Consider the following 21,250-nt stretch of genomic DNA (forward strand, 5'->3'; position numbering starts at 1 on the left):
TTTTGAGAGACCATTGCATTAGTCGCATGGCCAGTCTGGCCATAGGAGTGACGTGAACTGTAGAGGCCATGTGACCGAGAAGGGTGAGGCACTGATGAGCTGTGACCTGCGATTGAATTCGGAGAGAGTTTGCCAGGAGAACGAGTGTCTGCGCACGGTCTCTTGGAAGAAAAGCTTTTGCTAAGACTGTGTTTAAATCTGCACCGATGAATTGTAACAGGTGAGATGGTGTGAAATGGGATTTCTGGTAATTGATGAGAAACCCCAAGGAATGAAGTAAGTTGATTGTGAGCTTGAGGGAATTGAGAGCTCCTTCTTTCATTCGACTCTTGATGAGCCAGTCAGCGAGATAAGGAAACACATGCACTCCCTGTTTGTGAAGGTGGCCCACTGCCACTGCTAGGCACTTTGTGAATACTCGGGGTGCTGAGGCGAGGCCGAATGGAAGCACCCGGTATTGAAAATGTTGGCCGTCGACCAGAAATCGTAGGTATTTGTGATGAGGAGGAAAAATGGGAATGTGAGCGTAGGCGTCTTGAAGATCCAGAGAACAGAGCCAATCTCTCTTTTGAAGAAGAGGTAACATGGTGCCCAATGATACCATCCTGAATTTTTCCTTTTTCAGAAATTTGTTGAGATTTCTGAAGTCTAGGATGGGACATAGGCCTCCTGTTTTCTTTGGAATGAGGAAATATCGGGAGTAGAATCCTCTGCCCTGCTGGGGCCGGGGAACTGGTTCTATGGCCCTGGCTCTCAGAAGGGTGGATAATTCTGTTTTTTAAGGTTTAACGGTTTTTATTGTTTTCAATCACAGAACAAACAACAAACAAGCCTGAGGTGGGTGTGTCTGAGCCCACCCCTGGCATACAAATACAATCAGAGCAACAGTCAAAACCACCCCCCCCCATACCCCCCCTCCCCCCTAAGTTCATCGTAAAACAGCATCATCGAGAATACTAAACAGCATGTAATCTGTCTGGTCCACATTGCTCACATCGCACTAAAATAACCCGGGTGCTGCTCGCTCAAGCATTCAGAAGCAGACTCCGAATGCGATGGGGAAGCGATTGGATATACAGGTGCCACACCGAGAGGAATCGCCGTCTCACGATAGGGGATTGCCGTGCCATCATGTTCTCCATGATCATCATCGAGTGGAAGCCGTTCCGCCAGGCCCAGTAAGACGGGTCATCTGTTGTCCTCCATTTAGAAAGAATGATCCTTTTACCTACAACACAAGCCTTTGCCAAAAGCAAGCGTGAGCCAAGATCTCTGATACGAATGGGCGATATACAGCCAAATAAGAGCCATAAGGGGGTAATGGGAATAACCACATTCAAGAGATCCGCCAAATAGTCGGCAATGCGTCTCCAGAAACGTTTAATCGGTGGACAGGTCCGGAAGACATGCGAGAAAGTGCTCAGGGCATGACCACACCTAGGGCACCCCGCCGCAGATACAAGTTTGAATTGATACGCTCTGAGGGGTAACATACGCCCTACTCAAGAATTTGTATTGCATTTCTCTGTAATATTGGTTTACCGAGATCTTGGCTACACGGCGAAAACAAACCTTAATAATGGTCGGGGTAAGGACAAAATCGCCATCACTAGTCCAACGGGAGGCCAGGAGTGCAAACATATCTCCCCCCCATCCAGTCGCAGCCGGGCGTAATAATTGGACAAAAAGGGGGTCACAGGGCCCTCCATGTGAAAGAGGTGTTTCATGGATTGAAAAGTGGTGGGGTTCTTAAGGGCCTCTGGGAGGGACCGTAAATAGTGCGACAATTGCAGATAGGAGAATGTGTGTACGACCCCCAGCCCATAGGTCTCCCTAACCTCCGGGAACAAAAAAATCCTCCCATCTGTGGTAAACAAATGCCCCAAGTGGGTGACACCTCTCTCCTGCCATGCCCGAAAAGCCGCGGATTGCATTCCCGGGGTAAAGTCCGCATTTTCCCTAACCGGAAGAAGGTAAGCACATTGTGGTAAGATTTTCAGCTTCCCCGCCACCTTCCGCCAAGATAAGCGTATGGGGCGGACCAACGGGGTGCCCACCAGGAACGAGGGTAGTCTAGCCGATGGTGCTTGTAACGTATAGGTTGGGGTATATGGGGCCTGTATAGCCCGCTCAGAGTCAATGGAAGTGAAGGTTCCCTCGTCCAGCAACCAATCCCAAATAACCCGCAGGTTACACGCTAAATTATACATACCCATGTCCGGCACTCCCATCCCTCCCCGCCCCCACTTTGCTTTCAGCCAAGATAGTGGGACACGTGACCTTCCCCTGCGCCAAAGGAATTTCCTCAGACTATCGAAGTGGCACAGGTCTACCCGTTTTAAAAGGACTGGAACATTTTGGAGAAAGTAAAGCCACTTAGGCAATATACACATTTTAAAAAGGTTTATCCGACCGCTCACTGAGAGTGGAAGGCTGTTCCATCTGGTCAGACTGTCAGATGTGCTGCGCAAAAGCCCTGGGACATTCGCCCGGTAGATCCTATCCGGGTCGGCGGGAATATACACCCCCAAGTATCGAAGGGGGCCCTGGGTCCATTGTAACGGGAAGTCCCCCTGCCAAGTTTCCGAGAGGGACTCTGGGTAGGCCATCACAGAGGATTTATGGTCATTCATCTTCAAACCTGAAAAAACCCCAAACTGTCCAATCAGAGACAATAAGGGGGGGGGGGGGGGGGGAGTGAGTCGCGCGGCTTTGTGACGAGGACAAGCAGATCGTCTGCAAAGGCCACCCCCTTAAATATCCGAGAGCCAAAGCGAACTCCCCGTATCCCCCCCTCCTGATGCAGCGCTAACAAAAAGGGTTCCAATTGTAGTATAAATAACAGCGGTGACAGAGGGCACCCCTGTCGTGTCCCCCTCGTCACCTTGAACTCTTCAGACCGGCTACCATTCAACAATATCACAGCCCGTGGGTCCACGTACAATAAGCGTACGGCCTGAAGGAAAAAACCGCCGAACCCCATCCGGTCTAGCAAATGGAAAAGATAACGCCACTCCACCCTGTCGAACGCTTTTTCCGCGTCAAAACTAATGACCAAATGTGGCTCTCCCCAACTGGCGACACATTGTCATGGCCGTCAGCACCCGTCGAATGTTCGCGAGAGCGTACCTCTGGCAGACAAAGCCTACCTGGTGATCACCAATTAACGTAGGCAATATGGCAGCTAAACGATCAGCTAGAATTTTCGCTAAAAGTTTGTGGTCTAAATTTAAAAGAGAGATTGGGCGGTAGGACTCTGGCAAGAGCGGATCCTTTCCGGGTTTGGGTATTAGAGTAATGAAGGCCATATTTTCCTGATAGGGAAAAGCCCCCCGAGAAACCATGTCCGAAAAACCCGCGGCCAGGGGGCCCGCTACCTGATCTTTCATAACTTTAAAAAATTCCGCCGTGTACCCATCCGGCCCGGGCGCCCTAAAGTCATGTAATTGCTGGATGGCCGAGAGGACATCCTGGGGGCTGATGGGCTGATTAAGGGCTTCCCGTTGTAGCGCCATTAGCTGAGGTAGGGGCAAATCTGAGCAAAACCGCGGCCCCTCCTCCCCCCCCCCATCCATAGTGGTATACAACTTGGCATAAAATGTGCGAAATCCCTGAAGTATGGACTTAGTGTCCCGAGCGACCTCGGTAGGCGAGACTCGCAACGCCGGGACATAACGGCTCGGACGCGCCGACTGGATCAAGTTTGCCATCAGTTTTCCGGCTTTGTCACTGTACCGATATAACTGGTATTGGTAATATACGTAACTCTTTTTAGCCCGTTGGTGTATCAGGGAATTGAGCGCCATCTGAAGCGTACGAAATTCAAATCGGGTTTCCTTAGTCTCCCTCCTCACCAAGGATTGCCTAACCTTTCGCAGTTGGGTATTAAGGGCCACGATCTGCCTGTCCAGCGTCTTCCTACTGTGGGCAACATAGGAAATAATTTCCCCTCTGATAACCGCTTTAGCGGTATACCAGAACAGGGAGGGCTGTTGTATATGTTCTTGATTATGGGCCACGTAGTCAGCCCATTTGCTATGCAGATGGTCATGGAACTTTTTATCGTGAGCTAAAAAATAAGGGTAACGCCAACTAGTACTGCTCCGCCCCAAGTCCAATAAACACAGGTCAATCCAAACCGGGGCATGATCAGAGATAACAATATTGTCGATACCTGCGTCCTGTACCCGAGAGAAGGCATGCCCACTTATCAAAAAGTAGTCCAGCCTCGCAAAGGAGGCATGTGCCCGGGATACACGGGAAAAGTCCTTCTCCATGGGGTGCAACACGCGCCATGCATCCAGTACGTGTAACGTTTGCTCCAGAAATTGGGGTCCCTTACCCATGGATCTCTCCGGCTGTCGAGTAGTAGAGGCATCCAACTCCGCATCCCGTATGGTATTAGTCCCCACCCAAGAGTAAAATCGCGTGTAAGTAAGGAAGAAGATGGGCATATAAAGCGCTGTAAAAAGCACCGTTATAGACATTCGGGGCATAAACATTGCAAAGCACAACAGTCTGACCATAGATTTCAGTAATCAAAATGAGATATCGGCCCTGTGGGTCCGCTATTTCCTTAACAATTTTGATAGGCAGATTTTTATGAATTAAATTGCCACTCCCGCGGAGTTCGTAGAACCCGCGGCACTACGCACTTCTCCCACCCAATCTCGGCGCAATTTAGCGTGCTCGAGGGAAGTCAAGTGGGTCTCTTGCAAGTACGCCACTAATGTTGATTTCCGTTTGAGCCACGTCAGGATTTTAGTGCGTTTAATTGGCGAGTGGATCCCACAGACATTCCATGTCACAAATCTAGTTGGCTGAGTCATCTCTGTATCCCAGGAAAGGAATAACCTAGCTGAAAACCAGTTATCCTGTGAGGGGGTCCTCCCAGCTGAGACCTCCCCACATTCCACTGTGTGATAGTGTGAACCATAGTGTACAAAAGAATTCCATTCACATAATGCTGTATTCGTTCCCGAATAGAAACCCCCCCTTCACCCCCTTCCCCTCCCCCCTTGCCCACCCCCCAGCCCTTCCCCCTCTCCCCCTCCCTTAACCCCCCTCCCAACCCCCCTTGACCGTCTATCAGTCCTGCACCCATGCTATCTCTAAGAGATAGAAGTACACGTTCTGATGTGCTCCCACTCCCACCCCTATGGAGCTCGCCCGCACTAGCGGGCCTCTCACCCTATTAACCGTTAACCAACGGGACACGTATTAACCAAGTAAATATTCACAACAATCTCCCTTAACTTAACAACCAACTAGGAATATCCGGTGATCTGTCCCAGACCACGTGAAGAACCAGAAGGAAGGATTAGAGTAAAGCAGCGAAAACAAAACACCCGCTCCGGGGAAGGAGCGCTAGATACCCCTTCCAGATTAGAGTCCCCCCCATTCCAACCCCTTGAGGGTATCCTTGTTGCAGGCTAGCAGTGCTGCAGACAAGGGGCACCTCGCAACTCCACACAGTACACGGAGCTATAAAGTGGGGGCCCCCAATCCGTCCCGTACATAGTCCACTGTGTTGTTCATGAAAATCCCTTACTGCGGGCAGGCTAACCCCCCCCCCCCCCCCCCCCGTACATGATGGAGGGGGAAGACAAATAAAATAACATAAATAATTAAAAAACAGAAAATAGGATAAAACAGAAAAAAAACTGTGCAAGAGCGTAACAGCAGCAGGTAATGCCACGCCAGCCTCCTTGCTGTAATTAGGCAGTTCAGTCCCAGGAGCGTGGGCAGTCAGAGAAAAAGATACAAATAGAAAAAAAACCCCCAAAAAAATGAAAGGGGAAAAGAACTCGTACCGGAGAACTAAAATCTGTTACTAAGCGACAATGTCCTAAAAAAAAAAAACTCCGCTGGAGATACCATGTTGTGCCGCCATGGCCAAAATTAAAAACAAAGAGAACCCCAACTTCCACGGGGCGGGAAAAGTCAAGCGCAAGAATAAGAAGTAGAAGGAAAAAAAACCATCTAAACTCGGTGGGTCCTCTGGGTGTCCGTGAGCGTATTCCAGGGCCTCTGATTCAGGTCCAGCCACGTATAGGCAAACAACGAGCCGCGCCGCTCAAGTAACCAGATGGTCCACGAATTCTTTGGCTAGAGGCACCGTTTCAAAGGTATGTGTCTGGCCGGCCACCCAAATCCGCAAACGTGCGGGGAAAAAGCAAGGCGAACTTGACACCACGGTTGTGCAATGTTGTGCAAATGGCGGCAAAACCACGCCGCGCCTCAGACCGCAGTGGAAAAGTCCTGGAAGATACGAATTCGGTGGGTTTGATATTTCAGGTCCGATTTAGCACGGGAGGCACGCCAAATCTCCGCCTTATGGGCAAAATTGTGGATCTTTGCGATGACTAAACGGGGTCTCCCAGATGCCGCGTTCTTGACCCCCAGCCGGTGGGCCCTCTCCACCACAAGCTTACCCTGTAAATGTGGGAGGTCGAGTGCGTCCGGTAACCAGGCCTCCAACATCGAGCATAGGGTGTTCTCCTCAAGTTGTTCTGGGAATCCAAGGAACCTCAAATTGTCGCGGCGAGCCCAATTTTCAAGATCGTCGACTTTGGCCTGTAAGGCCAATATGGACTTTTCCTGCGCGGCCATCTTTGTAGCGTGAGCGAATGCTGCATCTTCGATAGCAGAGACCCGGGCTTCAATCAAGTCCAGCCGAGGGGGAAACGCAGCGATCGTATCTTGGACCGCACTGAGCTGTGCCGTGAGCAGGGTCCATTTTTCAATCGAGCGCTTCCTTGATCGCGCTCTTGATGTCAGCCAGGGTAAGGGGCAGGTCGAGCTGGGCGCCCTCTCCCTTGGAGGGAGCCGCCATTTTAGAATCTTGCTCCCGGGGCTTCTCCTTCTCCCTCCGGCTCGATTTCGGTGGCAGCGGCGTCGACAATTTACTGTGGGAGCGCACCGTGGTCATAGGGGACCTCTGTGATGAAGCAGCACCCAAAAAATGAAAAGTTTCGCCGGTATATTAAGCGCGGTAGGCGGGGTAGAGCAGGAGCTAGGAAGAGACACGACTTCCCAGCTATCACATCATGTGACCTCTCTCATAATTCTGTTTTTAAGAGTGTGGAATGATTGTTTGCTGTTCCTTGAAAAAGGAGCTGAATGAGGTTAAAGCTCAATTAGCTTCAATTACAAGAATTACACCCACATTGCATTACTCAGAAAATAATTCCCCAACATCACAGAGAAACCAGAAGTCAAGAAAAAGAGATTCATTAGGCTCAGGTAGGACCCACAGTCACCCATTCTTGACAGATGGACAGCCAACAGGTACACCCTCCCACTCAAACAGGTCATTAAGAAATTATTTAAAATCCAGGAATACAGTGGGCTCTGGTAGAATTAGACCTGTGATGAGGAGACACACAATGTACCAAATGCAAAAAGAACAAAAAGCCTTCTCTAATTTAGAAAATGAAGAAGTTCTTGAGAAAAACATTGAAGTGTTACCAGAAAAGAGAAAACAAACACAATGCATGCAGAATTTCAAGATCCATAACCAAAAGAAAAATCTAATTGAGATGGATAACTGTCAACAGTGGCACAACTGCAAAAGGAAAGAGTGAAGTGAATAACAAATCTCAAATAAAATCTCATAAGGAGTCCAGGAAAAGCAATAACCTTAAAGAGAGTACCTGGAAGGCTATGACCACAAATGCTCATAGTTTGGGAAATAAAATCCCAGATCTGCAGGCCCTAATGGCTGAGGCAGAATTGGACATTGTTGCTATCACAGAGACATGGTTCACAGAATCTCATGATTGGGATACAACAATACCAGGCTATAACTTGTTAAGGAAGGACAGAGAGGATAGAAAAGGGGGAGGTGTGGCTCTTTATATCAGAAACAACATCCAAGCATCTGAGCTGCAAGGAAGTTGGGGCAAGGAAGAAGCAATATGGGTCGACCTAAAAAAAGATGACGGAGCATCCATTTATATTGGAGTGGTTTACAGGCCTCCAAACCAAAAGGAAGAGCTGGACAGAGATCTGGTTGAAGACATCCATAAGATAGGTAAGAAGGGAGAAGTGGTGATCATGGGTGACTTTAATATGCCAGATGTAGACTGGAAAATCCCATCTGCAGAAACTAAAAATAGTAGAGCGATAGTGGATGCCATGCAAGTATCTTTGTTCAAACAAATGGTGTTGGAACCCACGAGAGAAGGAACTATACTCGACTTAGTGCTCACTAATGGAGATAATGTCTCCGATGTCCAGGTGGGCACCCACCTCAGCACCAGTGATCATCAAACGGTATGGTTTAATATCACTAAAAGAATAGGGAAAAGAACCACAAAGACCCGAGTTTTACAGTTCAAAAACACGGACTTTGAGGAAATGGGTAAGTACCTGGAGGAAGAACTAAAAGGATGGGAGAACGAGAGAGATGTGGAGCAGCAGTGGACCAATCTAAAACGAGCAATCACCAAGGCAACTACTCTATATGTTAGAAATGTAAAGAAAAGCAAAGAAAATTGAAACCTATCTGGTTCTCAAAGGAGGTGGCTGACAAAATTAAAGCTAAAAGAACAGCATTCAAGAAATATAAAAGATCCCAAAGGGAGGAACACAAAGAAGAATATTTGATTCAACTGAGGGAGACAAAGAAATTAATCAAGTTGGCAAAAAGTCAAGCGGAAGAGAGGATTGCCAAGGAGATAAAAAATGGTGACAAAACATTTTTCAGATACATCAGCGAAAAGAGAAAGGTCCAAAGTGGTATAGTGAAATTGAAAGGTGATAATGATCAATGTGTGGAGAGAGACGAAGAAATGGCAGAAATATTAAACAAATACTTCAGCTCTGTGTTCACTAAAGAAGACCCTGGAGAAGGACCATCTCTACACAACAAGAAACTGGAAGGAAATGGAATAGATGAAAATCCTTTTACAGTAGAAAATGTGTGGGAAGAGCTAAAGAACCTGAAAGTGGACAAAGCCATGGGGCCTGATGGGATTCATCCAAGGATATTGAGGGAGCTCAGAGATGTTCTGGCGGGTCCGCTGTGTGACCTGTTCAATAGATCCCTTGAAACGGGAGTGGTGCCGAGTGATTGGAGAAGAGCGGTGGTGGTCCCGCTTCACAAGAGTGGGAACAGGGAGGAGGCTGGCAACTACAGACCGGTTAGCCTCACTTCGGTGGTGGGAAAAGTAATGGAGTCACTGCTGAAAGAGAGAATAGTGAACTATCTACAGTCTGGAGAATTGATGGACCAGAGGCAACATGGATTCACCAGGGGAAGATCCTGTCAGACAAATCTGATTGACTTTTTTGACTGGGTAACCAAGGAATTGGATCGAGGAAGAGCACTCGATATCATATACTTGGATTTCAGCAAAGCTTTTGATACGGTTCCGCACAGGAGACTGGTCAATAAAACGAGAAGCTTGGGAGTGAGTGCCGAGGTGGTGACCTGGATTGCAAATTGGTTGACGGACAGAAGACAATGTGTGATGGTAAATGGAACCTTCTCTGAAGAGAGAGCGGTTTTAAGTGGTGTACCGCAAGGATCGGTGTTGGGACCGGTCCTGTTCAATATCTTTGTGAGCGACATTGCGGACGGGATAGAAGGTAAGGTTTGTCTTTTTGCGGATGACACTAAGATCTGCAACAGAGTGGACACGCCGGAAGGAGTGGAGAGAATGAGACGGGATCTAAGGAAACTGGAAGAGTGGTCGAAGATATGGCAGCTGAGATTCAATGCCAAGAAGTGCAAAGTCATGCATATGGGGAGTGGAAATCCAAATGAACTGTATTCGATGGGGGGGGAAAGGCTGATGTGCACGGAGCAGGAGAGGGACCTTGGGGTGATAGTGTCTAATGATATGAAGTCTGCGAAACAATGCGACAAGGCGATAGCAAAAGCCAGAAGAATGCTGGGCTGCATAGAGAGAGGAATATCGAGTAAGAAAAGGGAAGTGATTATTCCCTTGTACAGGTCCTTGGTGAGGCCTCACCTGGAGTACTGTGTTCAGTTCTGGAGACCGTATCTACAAAAAGACAAAGACAAGATGGAAGCGGTACAGAGAAGGGCGACCAGGAAGGTGGAGGATCTTCATCCGATGACGTACGAGGAGAGATTGAAGAATCTAAATATGTACACCCTGGAGGAAAGGAGGAGCAGAGGAGATATGATACAGACTTTCAGATACTTGAAAGGTTTTAATGATCCAAAGGCAACGACAAACCTTTACCATAAGAAAAAATCAGCAGAACCAGGGGTCACGATTTGAAGCTCCAGGGAGGAAGATTCAGAACCAATGTCAGGAAGTATTTCTTCACGGAGAGGGTGGTGGATGCCTGGAATGCCCTTCCGGAGGAAGTGGTGAAGACCAGAACTGTGAAGGACTTCAAAGGGGCGTGGGATAAACACTGTGGATCCATAAAGTCAAGAGGCCGCCAATGAAGAGTGGGTGACTCGCCAGAATGATGGCTACTGCCTGGACACAATACCCTTATTCAATAAACATACACATGGTTACTGTGACTCCAACATCACTCTAAGCTTCAACAGCAAGAGGAAATGTGGAAAAAAGGATTTGCACTCACAAAGCCGGGAGTAGCTGGCTTGTTACGGCGGTTACTACCCCAAACCAAATGTGCCTGATACTTCACTTTAGATGCATATCCAGCATAGTTCTCTGCTTCAACGGCAGGGGAGAAGAAAAACAACCAATAAGGGCTGTATAACATAGTCTGGGTTAAAACAAATAAGCATGGGTGTAGCTTGCTTATTGCGGCGGTTACTACCCCTACTACCCCCTAACTAATCAAGCTAGATATTTCACTTGGATGCAGCTCCATCACTGCTCTCTACATTAATGGTGGGGGAGGAAGGGAAATAGAACCAAGAGCTAAAAGAAACAGATAAGTATGAGAGAAAAAATGTGTGAAGCTTGCTGGGCAGACTGGATGGGCCGTTTGGTCTTCTTCTGCCGTCATTTCTATGTTTCTATGTTTCTATAAGATGAGATGGGAGGAGTGTCGTTTGGCACAGTGAGAAAATCCAAGTGGTACCCTTGAGATGTAATGGAAAGTACCCAGTGGTCTGTGGTAATGGAGGTCCATCTGTGATGAAAGAAAGCAATCCGACCTCCTACCGGTAAGTGTGGGGCTGGAATGGAGGAAAGGCTTCTGTTCTCTGAGAGTATCTCAAAACCCTGACGTAGAAGCAGTCTGAGGAGGGGGTTGAGGTCTGGATGGTCTTTGTTGCCGAGATTGTGTACGTTGAGCTGGGCGAGATGTACGTGCACGGGCCGGAGGAGGATAGTAACGCCTCTGACGGTAATATGGGCATCTTGTATCTTTCCTGGGCAGCTTCCTGGAAGAAGGTTGGGATTCTTGAGGAATTAAGGAGAGCTGTTTCAGAGTCTCCGTGTGTTCTTTTAAAACGGCAACTGCTTCCTTCACTTTGTCTCCGAAAAGGTTGTCCCCGAGACAAGGGAGGTCGGCCAGTCTTTCCTGCACCTCTGGTCTTAAGTCCGAGGCCTTAAGCCATGTCCAACGATGAGCTATGATACCTGTGGCTGATAGTTTTGAAACCGCATCTCGACTATCATACGCTGCACGGATCTCGTGCTTGCCCGCTTCTAGGCCTTTATGTATCAGCTGAGAGAAAAGATCCTGGAATTGCTCAGGGAGTGTCTGTGTAAGCTCTTGTACTTGCTTCCAGAGATTACGCTGGTATTGAGTCATGAAGAGCTGGTACGCAGCAATTCTGGAGACCAGCATAGATCCCTGAAACATTTTTCGGCCTAGATTGTCAAGGAACCTGTTATCTTTCCCTGGTGGTATTGAAGAGTGTGTTTTTACTCTCTTTGCTTTCTTTTGCGCCGACTCTACCACCACGGACTGGTGAGGTAGCTTAGTCTTTTGGAAACCTGGGATTGGTTGAACCAGGTATGTGGCATCCGATCTCTTGTTAACTGCAGGAGTGGAGCCAGGATGTTCCCATAACCTGTACATCAGTTCCTGGAGCACCTCATGAACTGGTACAGCCAAGATTTCCTTTGGCGGGTCTACAAATTGTAACACTTCAAGTGTTTTTTGTCTGGCAACTAATTCCGATTGGAGCTGGAATGGGATGGTCTCCGCCATTTCTTTCACAAAACTGGAGAATGACAAGTCCTCTGGAGGGGATTTTCTGCGGTCTTCTGGCGGAGAAGGTTCCGAGAGCATCTCCTCATCCGTGGAGACATCTGTATCTGTGTCTGTCCAGGTATCTAATGAATGACCGGTAGTTCTTGGTCTTAAAGGTATCGATGGCTGAGACTTAGGCATCGAGGGAAGTAAAGGAGACCGTGAAGGAATCGGTCTTGGTATCCCTGAAGGACCCGGTATAGGTTCTGGAACTGGAGTTTTATCGATGTCCTGAGATTTTTTAGGGATAGCATCGATTAGAATGTTCAATTTTTCCATCAGAGCTGCAAAAATGGATACATCCGGGTTCGGCATCGGTGGATTCATCGATGGAACCGATGCTGGAATCGGGACCGGTGCCGATGGCATCAGTGACTGAATTGACGGCGACGTCGGTATCGGAATGTGTAGCGTACCCGATGGTACCGGGACTGGCGTCGATGGAAGAGCTGGTGTCGATGGCGCTGGCCTCGAAGGTGGAGCCGGTATCGGCATGGCGTCGAGGAGCGCATCTCGGACCGCCTGGCAGATGTATCCGTCCAGTTCCGCCCGCATAGCTGATGGAACCAGAGCAGCTATGGGGGGAGGCAGCGATGGTGATGCCGGTACCTCCACAGAGCCCTGGGGAGGTACGGTTCCCTGCACCGATGTCGGTGGGGATCGCCATATAGTCGAAGGCTTCCGAGATGCCACATCCAGCCGAGGTTTCTTAGATGGCGAAGCCGATTCCATTGATGGTGTGGCGGGTATCGGGTCGATGCCCGAGCCGTGCGGCCTTCGGTGACGATGCCGATGCTTTTCCTTTGACTTGTCACTGCCCAACGTCGATGCTTTCGAAGATGGCGAGGGGGAGGTATGGAAGCATCTCCAACCTCACCAGGGAGTCGGTTTTTTAGAACGACTTTGCGAATTGCTCCCGCCGGAGACGACTGCGCGGACGTGGATGCTGAAGGGAGCAACTGAATTTGAAAGAGCTGCTCCATCCTTTCCATCCGGAGTCGACGTCCCTTCAATGTCATTTCGGCGCACTGGGGGCAGGACTGGACATCATGGTTCCCACCGAGGCAGAGCACACACTAAGTGTGAGTCTGTTATGGACATTGTTCTGCAACAATTTGGGCATTTTTTTAAGCCCGAAACCATATTAGTCGGACAGCAGTCGACGACTCTGGTAAGAAAAAACCGGCACAGAACCGACAAAAATTTAGAAAAACTTACCGCGATGGTAATATGAGGGAGACCCTTGCAGAAGTTTTCCTTATAATTTAACAAGTTTTAAAAGTGTGGTGAAATCACCACAGGACTCCAAATTAACCGAGGCTAACGGCTCCGTGGAAAAAAGAAGACTGAAGGGAGACCCCTGTGGCAGAGAATATCATAGCATGCTGAGCATGCTCAGTGGGCACACTCTGTGCCAGTCAAAAGTTTATAGAAACTTTGACAGAAGTTTTTCTGACATAGGGCTCCATTACCAATGTCACCCATATGTGAGGACTATCATCTTGCTTGTCCTGGGATAATATATAATTTGTGATGGAACCTAGCCAGGAAAATGGAATTTCATCCCTAATACCATGGGATTGTTAATGTTCGCACAGGAAACAATTTTGTATCTCATCCAAAGGAGAACAACCCTCAGCAGCACACTGTTCCACAACACTTTGCCAGGGCATTAGTTCAGGACTGCTAACCCAGTGACACCAGGCTGGGGCAATTAGCTCAGAGCAGGAAGAGCTCCCCCTGCCGAGTTCCCACCTTCCCACACTATCTAGTGTTTCCTGTAGATCCCCCTTGCCAGCTGTGGCAGTCCAAATTTACTTAGCTTCAGAGACATCTCTCAGGAAAAGATCTTTAAATAAAAAAAATCAAAGCTGATTTACCTGTACAGAAACAGGTCTTTGGCCAGCCATCTCGTGCCAATAATTTTAAAGATTATTTCGTAGGTCTCTAGGGCTTTTAAATGTACTCCACTGGGCAGAGCAGGATGTAAGCACTGAGCCAATCTCTTGGTGATAATCAGACGCCTCGGCAAGAGGGAGTATTTCAGGTTGCTTTGAAGAGCCTGGAAGGTAAAGTAGGCAATTAAAAAAGAACTATGCATGCTATAGATGGAACTGCTTGCTAAATGTATGCCAGTGAGAGGGACCCTTTGTTACAAAGGGAGCTGTTTTTATAGGGAATCTCCTTGTGCCACATTCAAAACACTCACTTATTAAACCACCTGTTCCCCACCCCCAAAGTGACTGAAGTTACTGCGTAAATGAGACCTCTGAACTGCCCGGAGTGTTTGCTCTCAAATAGACTTAGCTTATGGTTAAAATTACTTTGCCATGTACACAGTTAATACAAAGTGAATATTTATTGTTGCACATTCAAAGAAATGTTAAAAAAAATACAGAAAAAAAAGTCAAAATCAGCAAGATTTGTATGTGTGTCCACACTTTTCCAGTGATATTACAGAAATCAGCTACCCATGGGATATAGTCCAGGCTTTAGTCCATTTCCTCTATGCACCAGTGAGGGGCAATTTATAAACAGAACACGCACCGCATGATATGAGGGAAAACACAACACACACAGGGCCAGTTTGGTGGTTCAAATGGCAAGTGCTGCATGCAGAAGGCACGAGTTCACATCCTGGCTAGGCTTTTACTCCCTGGGCCAGTCAGGATTAGAGATGTCACAAAGGCAGGGTTCAGGTTCATGAGGGAAGGGATTCTCAGTCATCACTCAACATCGACACTGGTGGCCAGCCATAAGGTCCACATTAGGCAAGTCCTGGAGGGAACTGCAGTTTGAGACACCTGACAAAAACTTCCACTGTGATGGCTGAGCTGCATCACTGGGAGAGGGATATAAAAATTGGGGGAGGGACTCCAATAGTTGTAAACAAAGGCTCATGGCACCAGATAGGTTAGCAGCCATTTTGAACTGCAATAAATATAACACCATCTGCTGCCAGGGCTGCCCACATCAAACCTGGTCCTGACCCAATACCTCTGTTCATTTATCTTAGAAAGTGACTAATGCAGGTTTCAATAGAGCTGGAAGCCAAAGGAGAAAGGGGGGGGGGGCAGGGAAGCAGATTATGAGAAGATAAGGACCATAATACCCATGGTAATCAGCCCAATTTCCTTCTAGTGCAATGCCATGGACCCCAACTGACTTTGCTGCTTATCCCAGTCCTTTTTTTTTTTTTTTTTCTTTTAATTCTCTGGTTTTGGCTCCACTTCCCCCACTGGGAGGCTGCTCCATACTTCCACCATCTTTCACTGTGAAGAAACGTTTTTATAATGTTACTCCCGAGTCTGCCCCCTTGGAGCCTCATCTCGTGCTCTCTTGCTCTAGAGCTTCCTTTCCCCTGAAAAAAGGTTGGCTTCCTGTGCATTTTTAGGTATATGCACATCTCTGCCATATTCATTGGAATGGAAGAACAAATACATTTATTTTATTTATTTATTTTTTAATTTTTATATGCCGAGGTTCTTGTATGAAATACAAATCACTCCAGTTTACATAAAACGGTGAAACGCCCCCCAAAAAAAAAAAAAAAAGGGGAGGGCTTTACATAGAACAAAAGAACTAAGTATAAATTGAACATAGTACAGTTACAAGAAACAACTGAACCCATAATACAGAACTATGAATACATAATTCATAGTGCTGCCCCCAGCTCCACCCTGCTCCTCTAGGGTAATACTTATCTAGTTCCTAATCTCTCATGTCAAAGGATTTTTGGTGCAGGGGTTTTGCACCAATTTGGAAGCCCTTCCCTGGGCCATCTATTCAATCCATAAATCCACAGGGCACTTCAAGAGTGGAGGGCAGAGAATCAGCACCTGGGGCTATCGGAGCATTTCAATGGAGTGCCCGAGGAGGGGAAGGTGCCGGATAGTAATACTAATATCCGGCCTCGGCTTCAGCTTCTGGTTACCTGACCTGCTGGACTTTGGCTCCCAACAGTTTGTAGTTCCCTAAGAATATAAACAATGGGAAGGTCACACCCCCTGAATATACACTTGGCTTATTTGCTCTGCAAGTTGTAAATTATCAGGAGAAATAAAAACAGAACATGCATTGGAAACACTCCTGGCCAGATTCAATCAGGGTCATCTCCCCATAAACAAAAAATTTAAAAAAATGGGAGGAAAGTCTTGATCAAGTCCAACCCTGTGTGTTCATTTCTCATTTTTCTTCTTTAGTAGAAGGCATCCTCCCAGTATATATAATTGTGTTTTTATTTACAGAATTTTCCTGATAGGAAATTAACAAACAGGAAAAATAAAATTAGCCACTCAGAAATCAAGTCCACAATAAAAGGGGGTAGGAATCAAAAAAATAAAAACAAAAAGAATATGTAAACCTTCCATCAGCGATGTTGATTCATTAGCACCATTAACTTCCTTCTACAAATCTCCAGAACTGTAAAGGATCAAAGAAGGTACAAGAAACCACTTCATATTTAACCATTTAACAGGAAATTAAGAAACCATCTCAGCTAGGCGCTATCTAAAAATAAGAACATTTTTGCGCTTCTCGAGTGCATCTAAGGTCCGGATAAATCTTAACTTTGACATCACAGAACAAATTATGCTTTTTATTTTTCTATTGTAAACCATTTTGATCAATACTCATTGTTAAGACTGTATAGAAATATTTTAAATAAATAAGAACACTGAATTTTATTACAGAAAGGAGGACTTGAGGGCCCAGTCCCTACTGGGTTCCAAAGCAAAGGTTATGAGAAGCCCTGCCCTAGTAACTGAAGAATCCTGTGAGGATTTTAACATTGTAGTAAATTTTAATTTATCCATAACCAAGCTATTTAGTACTTCCAACTCCTTCTGCCCTCCTCTTGCCCAAACAGAGATACAAAAACCTGGGACAATGGTGGAAACACCTCCACAGGATACTTCAGAGTTTCAAAAAATAATTTTTTCAACATTTTATGTGGCGAGAGGAAAGCAGATTTAGGAAAATTAATGCAACAAAATTCCTTCTCCTAATATTGTTCTCCAACAACTCAATTTAGTTATGTGAAGCGTTACTATCCTGGATGATTGTGGCCTGAAGAGAAAAAAAAAATCTTTCACACACTTCAACAGTGTTTGAAGAAATGTTTATGATGAGAAGCAAACTTAGATGTTTCTTTGGTCAACTCACACAATTGTGAAATTACAGCCCATGAGAGAAGTCACCATCCGAGATTCCTTGGGAGACGTTTGGGCCATGGTAACATCCAGAGCATTCTTGGGCCTGGGAGCAGACATGAACTTGATTGGGGCAAGAACCAAGGAAGCAAAAAGGACTTGCAATTGAAGAAAGCTCTTCCATTCCATCATCAACTTTGCCATCTCCTATGTCCAACAAGCTCTCACTCGCGCCAGAGTCCCTCACAGACCAAATCCAGAGATCCAGTATATGCATTCACTCCTTGGGCCCTCCACTGTCAGCATATTCTGGTGTCACCACTAATGCATCATCCTGCGCTGATGTTCCAAAGGAAGTATCATTGGCTGCAATCCAATGCTAAGGAGGAATGGGAGGGTTTCCATCGGAGCTCAACAAAGCCTCTGAAGAAACCAAGCCACACTCCAACTCTCTTACCAGAGTTCCAATTAGGGCTTCAAGCTGCAAATCATCAGGCAAGAAAAGAATCAATGGGACCAATCACAGGACTAGAGTCATTCAAGTAGGACTGATGCTTCCCTTTCCTAGTCTGATTTTGTTCACCCGGAGCTCCAGAGCATATACTGCCTGACAGCCATCTTGACTCCTCCCCCCTGCAATCCTTTAATTACAAATAAAAAGATACAATGTCTTTTTTTTTTTTTTTTTTTTTTTTTATGCCGAAACTCTACAACAGGGGTGCTCAAACCATCCTATGGTCCGCCCTAGCCAGTCAGGTTTCCAGGATATCCCTAATGAATATGCATGAGAAATAGTTTGCATACACAGGAGGTAGTGCGTGCAAATAAATCTCATGCATATTCATTAGGGATATCCTGAAAACCCGACTGGCTGCGAGGGGGGGAGGGAGGTCTGCCCCATAAGACCGGTTTGAACACTCCTGCTCTACAGCATGAATATAATACATGAATATATTCTGAATTGTAATAAATATATTAATACAGCATAGTGTATCTCAAATGATGTAAACTGCTTTGGGTCCCCTTGGGGGAGGATAAGGTGGTATATAAGCCTAAGAATAGAAGAGAAGAGAATTACTAGGGCTTCTGAAAGAGGGCTGTATTTCATTGCATTCTGCAGCTTGAATGGTTTTTCTGGCTCCCGGACTGCGGTGAGCTTGCAGAAACCAATCTTGGAAACTCAGCCCAGCATTCCTCTATCAGTTCAGTTTAAAGGTGTGCACAGAACTAGAGATGTGCATAGTTTTGAAATTTCGTTTCGGGCTTCGTTTTCGGTGAACCATGGGAAACTTTGTTATTCCCTGCAGTTCGGGATTTTTTTTTTGTGGGCCCCCGATTTTCGGGTTAGCACACGTTAACCCAAAATTTTGGAAAAATTCTTTTCGGGTTTCGTTGCCCCTGAACCATGCCGAATTAGACAATTTTGTTGAAATTGGCTAATTTGGCACAAATGAATGCACACCTCTACACACAACAGTATTTATCCAACAGCAAAACTGGAATGAACCTATATCTGCCGTTTTCTGCATAACAAGGGATAATGGGAGCCCTGAAAGACAACGTATGCACCCCACTGGACAGTTACCACCAGCAGGCAGCCTGGATGGACCAAATGGCCCTTCTCTGCCACATAACCTAGGTGAGAAGTGAACTTTCACTTCACAGACTTGTTCCCTGGGGAAATCAAAACAGAAATGTACAATGGATTCCCTAACTCCTTATGCCAGTCTCTCACATCTGGCTGATGGTTCTAGGAAAGAATGGTGAAAGCATTAAAACCCATTTAGGCCTAAAAATATTCCTCCTACCCATCTGGACTATATTTACTGTCACTGCTATCTGTTTGGGGGCACCATTTGCAAACACGTTTTCCCATAAATATAAAACTGGAGAAACGCTTGTGAAAGAGAGCATCTTGTGCTGCCAGATACTGGAAGAGAAATGGAAGCAAGAGAATACACCCGGCACTCATCTTACAGAAAACCAGATGGGCTGTGCCTTTCACTGTGTGTCGCCTTTGTTTTTTTAAGACATGATTTACAACTGCTTGATCAGTTAAAGTTCTCTCCTGAAAAAGCACCACAGAACAAACAGTTTAGGAGGCAGCTCCATTTCCTTTTCAACTACAGCTTTTTTTTAGTAAGGCAGAGTACCCATTGTACCCAGACAGGTAGGGCGCACACTGCTCCTTCCAGAGGCCATTCCTCACCAGCCTGGACACAGGACAGAGAAAGTCATACTGGAGCCAGAAAGCAAAGGCTGCATGGCACAGTTAGAGACCACAGAGTTGTCAACTCACTGCTGTGATTCTGTGCACAGCTGAACTTGCTAGGCTGAGATTCACCCTTTCAGGCCCCAAGACGTAGTTCCCTGACTTCACAGTACTGCAGTCTCACACAGCCTGGGTCCCCGACACACTCTTGACATTTTTAGAGACATGAAATTATTTTTATGGTCAATAGTTGGCAGACACGATAGAGAGAAAAATGGAGGGAAAAGGCAAGAATCCAGAGAGGTGCTACAATCGAAGAACTGGCACATCCTCCATACTACCAACGATTCCTTTCTATCCACCTCAGTAGATCAACAGCAACAACACACTAAGGGCTGGATTTTAAAAGCTCTATGCAAAGCGCGTAAAGCCCTGGGACGCGTCTAAGCCCCGGGGCTTTAAAAAAAGGGGCGGGGCAGAGGCCTCCGACACAGCGGCTATTTGCCGCTGTGTCGGAGGATCGCGCACCAGCAGGCGCAACCAAAAAGGTAAGATAGATATCGGGGGGGGGGGGGGGGGGTAGATTAGGGGGAGGAAACGGGAGAAGACTGTGGGCATCAGCGCGCACAAGATGCACTAGCGTGCATCCCCTTGTGTGTGTCGACCCCCGATTTTATAACATTTGTGCACATATTATAAAATTGGGCGTCCATATGTGCGCACCAGGTAGCACGCGCACATGGACGCCCGCTTGTAGGTTTGAAAATCTACCCCTAAGGTCTCAATTCACAGTCCTTATCCTACTTTTCTTAGAAGGATTTAAAGTCGTTCTACATGGAAGGTGTCACTAAACAATAAAGATATGCAGACTATTTTCTGCCTGTGTGCACTTTATTATTAATATTAAAATCTTGAACATGTACCGTATTTTTCTGCATTCATTTAGCAGCTGGAAGTTGAAAAGGTAAGGAAATGCATTAATTTGGCTCCCTGCTCTCATGTTTGTCTACAGTGGCCACTCCTTTAGTAACCAAAGAGGTAGAGTTCAGATCTGTGGCACTGCCTCAGTCTCTGCAAGCATCTAAAGAAACACATACACACAGGGATTTCTGCTAGGAGAGCCAACTGCTTTCCTACATAAAATTGATTGTATTTCTTTTTTCTTGTTCTTCCTCATAAAAATAACTCTTCTAGCAAAAGATGCCACATCACCTTAACTTCTGCATCTACTGCGTGGAACCTCAAGCCCAAATCCAAGTTCCAACCACAAATGAAAGCTTTTTCAATGACCACATAAACCACCGCTGAAGCTCTTTCCGTACCGATCCTATTATGATGGACAGCAGAAGCCTGTGTACCAAGCTCAGTCTCACTTCAATGGGCAGCAAAGTCTGAACTGGAGCCTTTTTTTTTTTTTTTTTTTTTAATTAAATTATTAAAGGCTTTTTCCACAAAAACAACCAAGTAACAAGTACATCTACCAAAAACAAGATAGCACTCAGTGGCGCATACATCCTTAGGAGAAAGTGCAGAAAAAGGCGACCAAACTGATAAGGGGCCTGGAACAGCTGCCCTATGAGGAAAGGCTAAGGGCTGTTCAGTTTGGAGAAGAGACAACCGAGGGGGGATATGATAGAAGTCTACAAAATCATGAAAGGACTTGAACAAGTTAATGTAAATCAGTTATTTACTCTCTCAGATAATAGGAGGACTAGGGGAGCACTCC

At 46.5% G+C, this 21,250-nt stretch overlaps 1 protein-coding gene across 7 annotated transcripts in view; it reads right to left on the reverse strand.

Annotated features, from left to right (window-relative positions):
* Positions 1–21,250, reverse strand: part of DOP1B (DOP1 leucine zipper like protein B) — a 299,309-nt gene that overhangs the window by 238,728 nt on the left and 39,331 nt on the right. For 6 of the 7 annotated variants that reach the window (XM_029603491.1, XM_029603487.1, XM_029603486.1 and 3 more), the window contains exon 3: positions 14,043–14,224. The exons of the other annotated variant lie outside the window; for it this stretch is intronic. In XM_029603491.1, coding sequence (XP_029459351.1) covers positions 14,043–14,224 — 182 coding nt within the window. The remainder of the gene's footprint in view (positions 1–14,042; positions 14,225–21,250) is intronic. 7 annotated transcript variants of the gene reach the window in all.

Source organism: Rhinatrema bivittatum, chromosome 5 (genome assembly GCF_901001135.1).
Source record: "Rhinatrema bivittatum chromosome 5, aRhiBiv1.1, whole genome shotgun sequence".
In the NCBI taxonomy this organism is placed as follows: Eukaryota; Metazoa; Chordata; class Amphibia; order Gymnophiona; family Rhinatrematidae; genus Rhinatrema; species Rhinatrema bivittatum.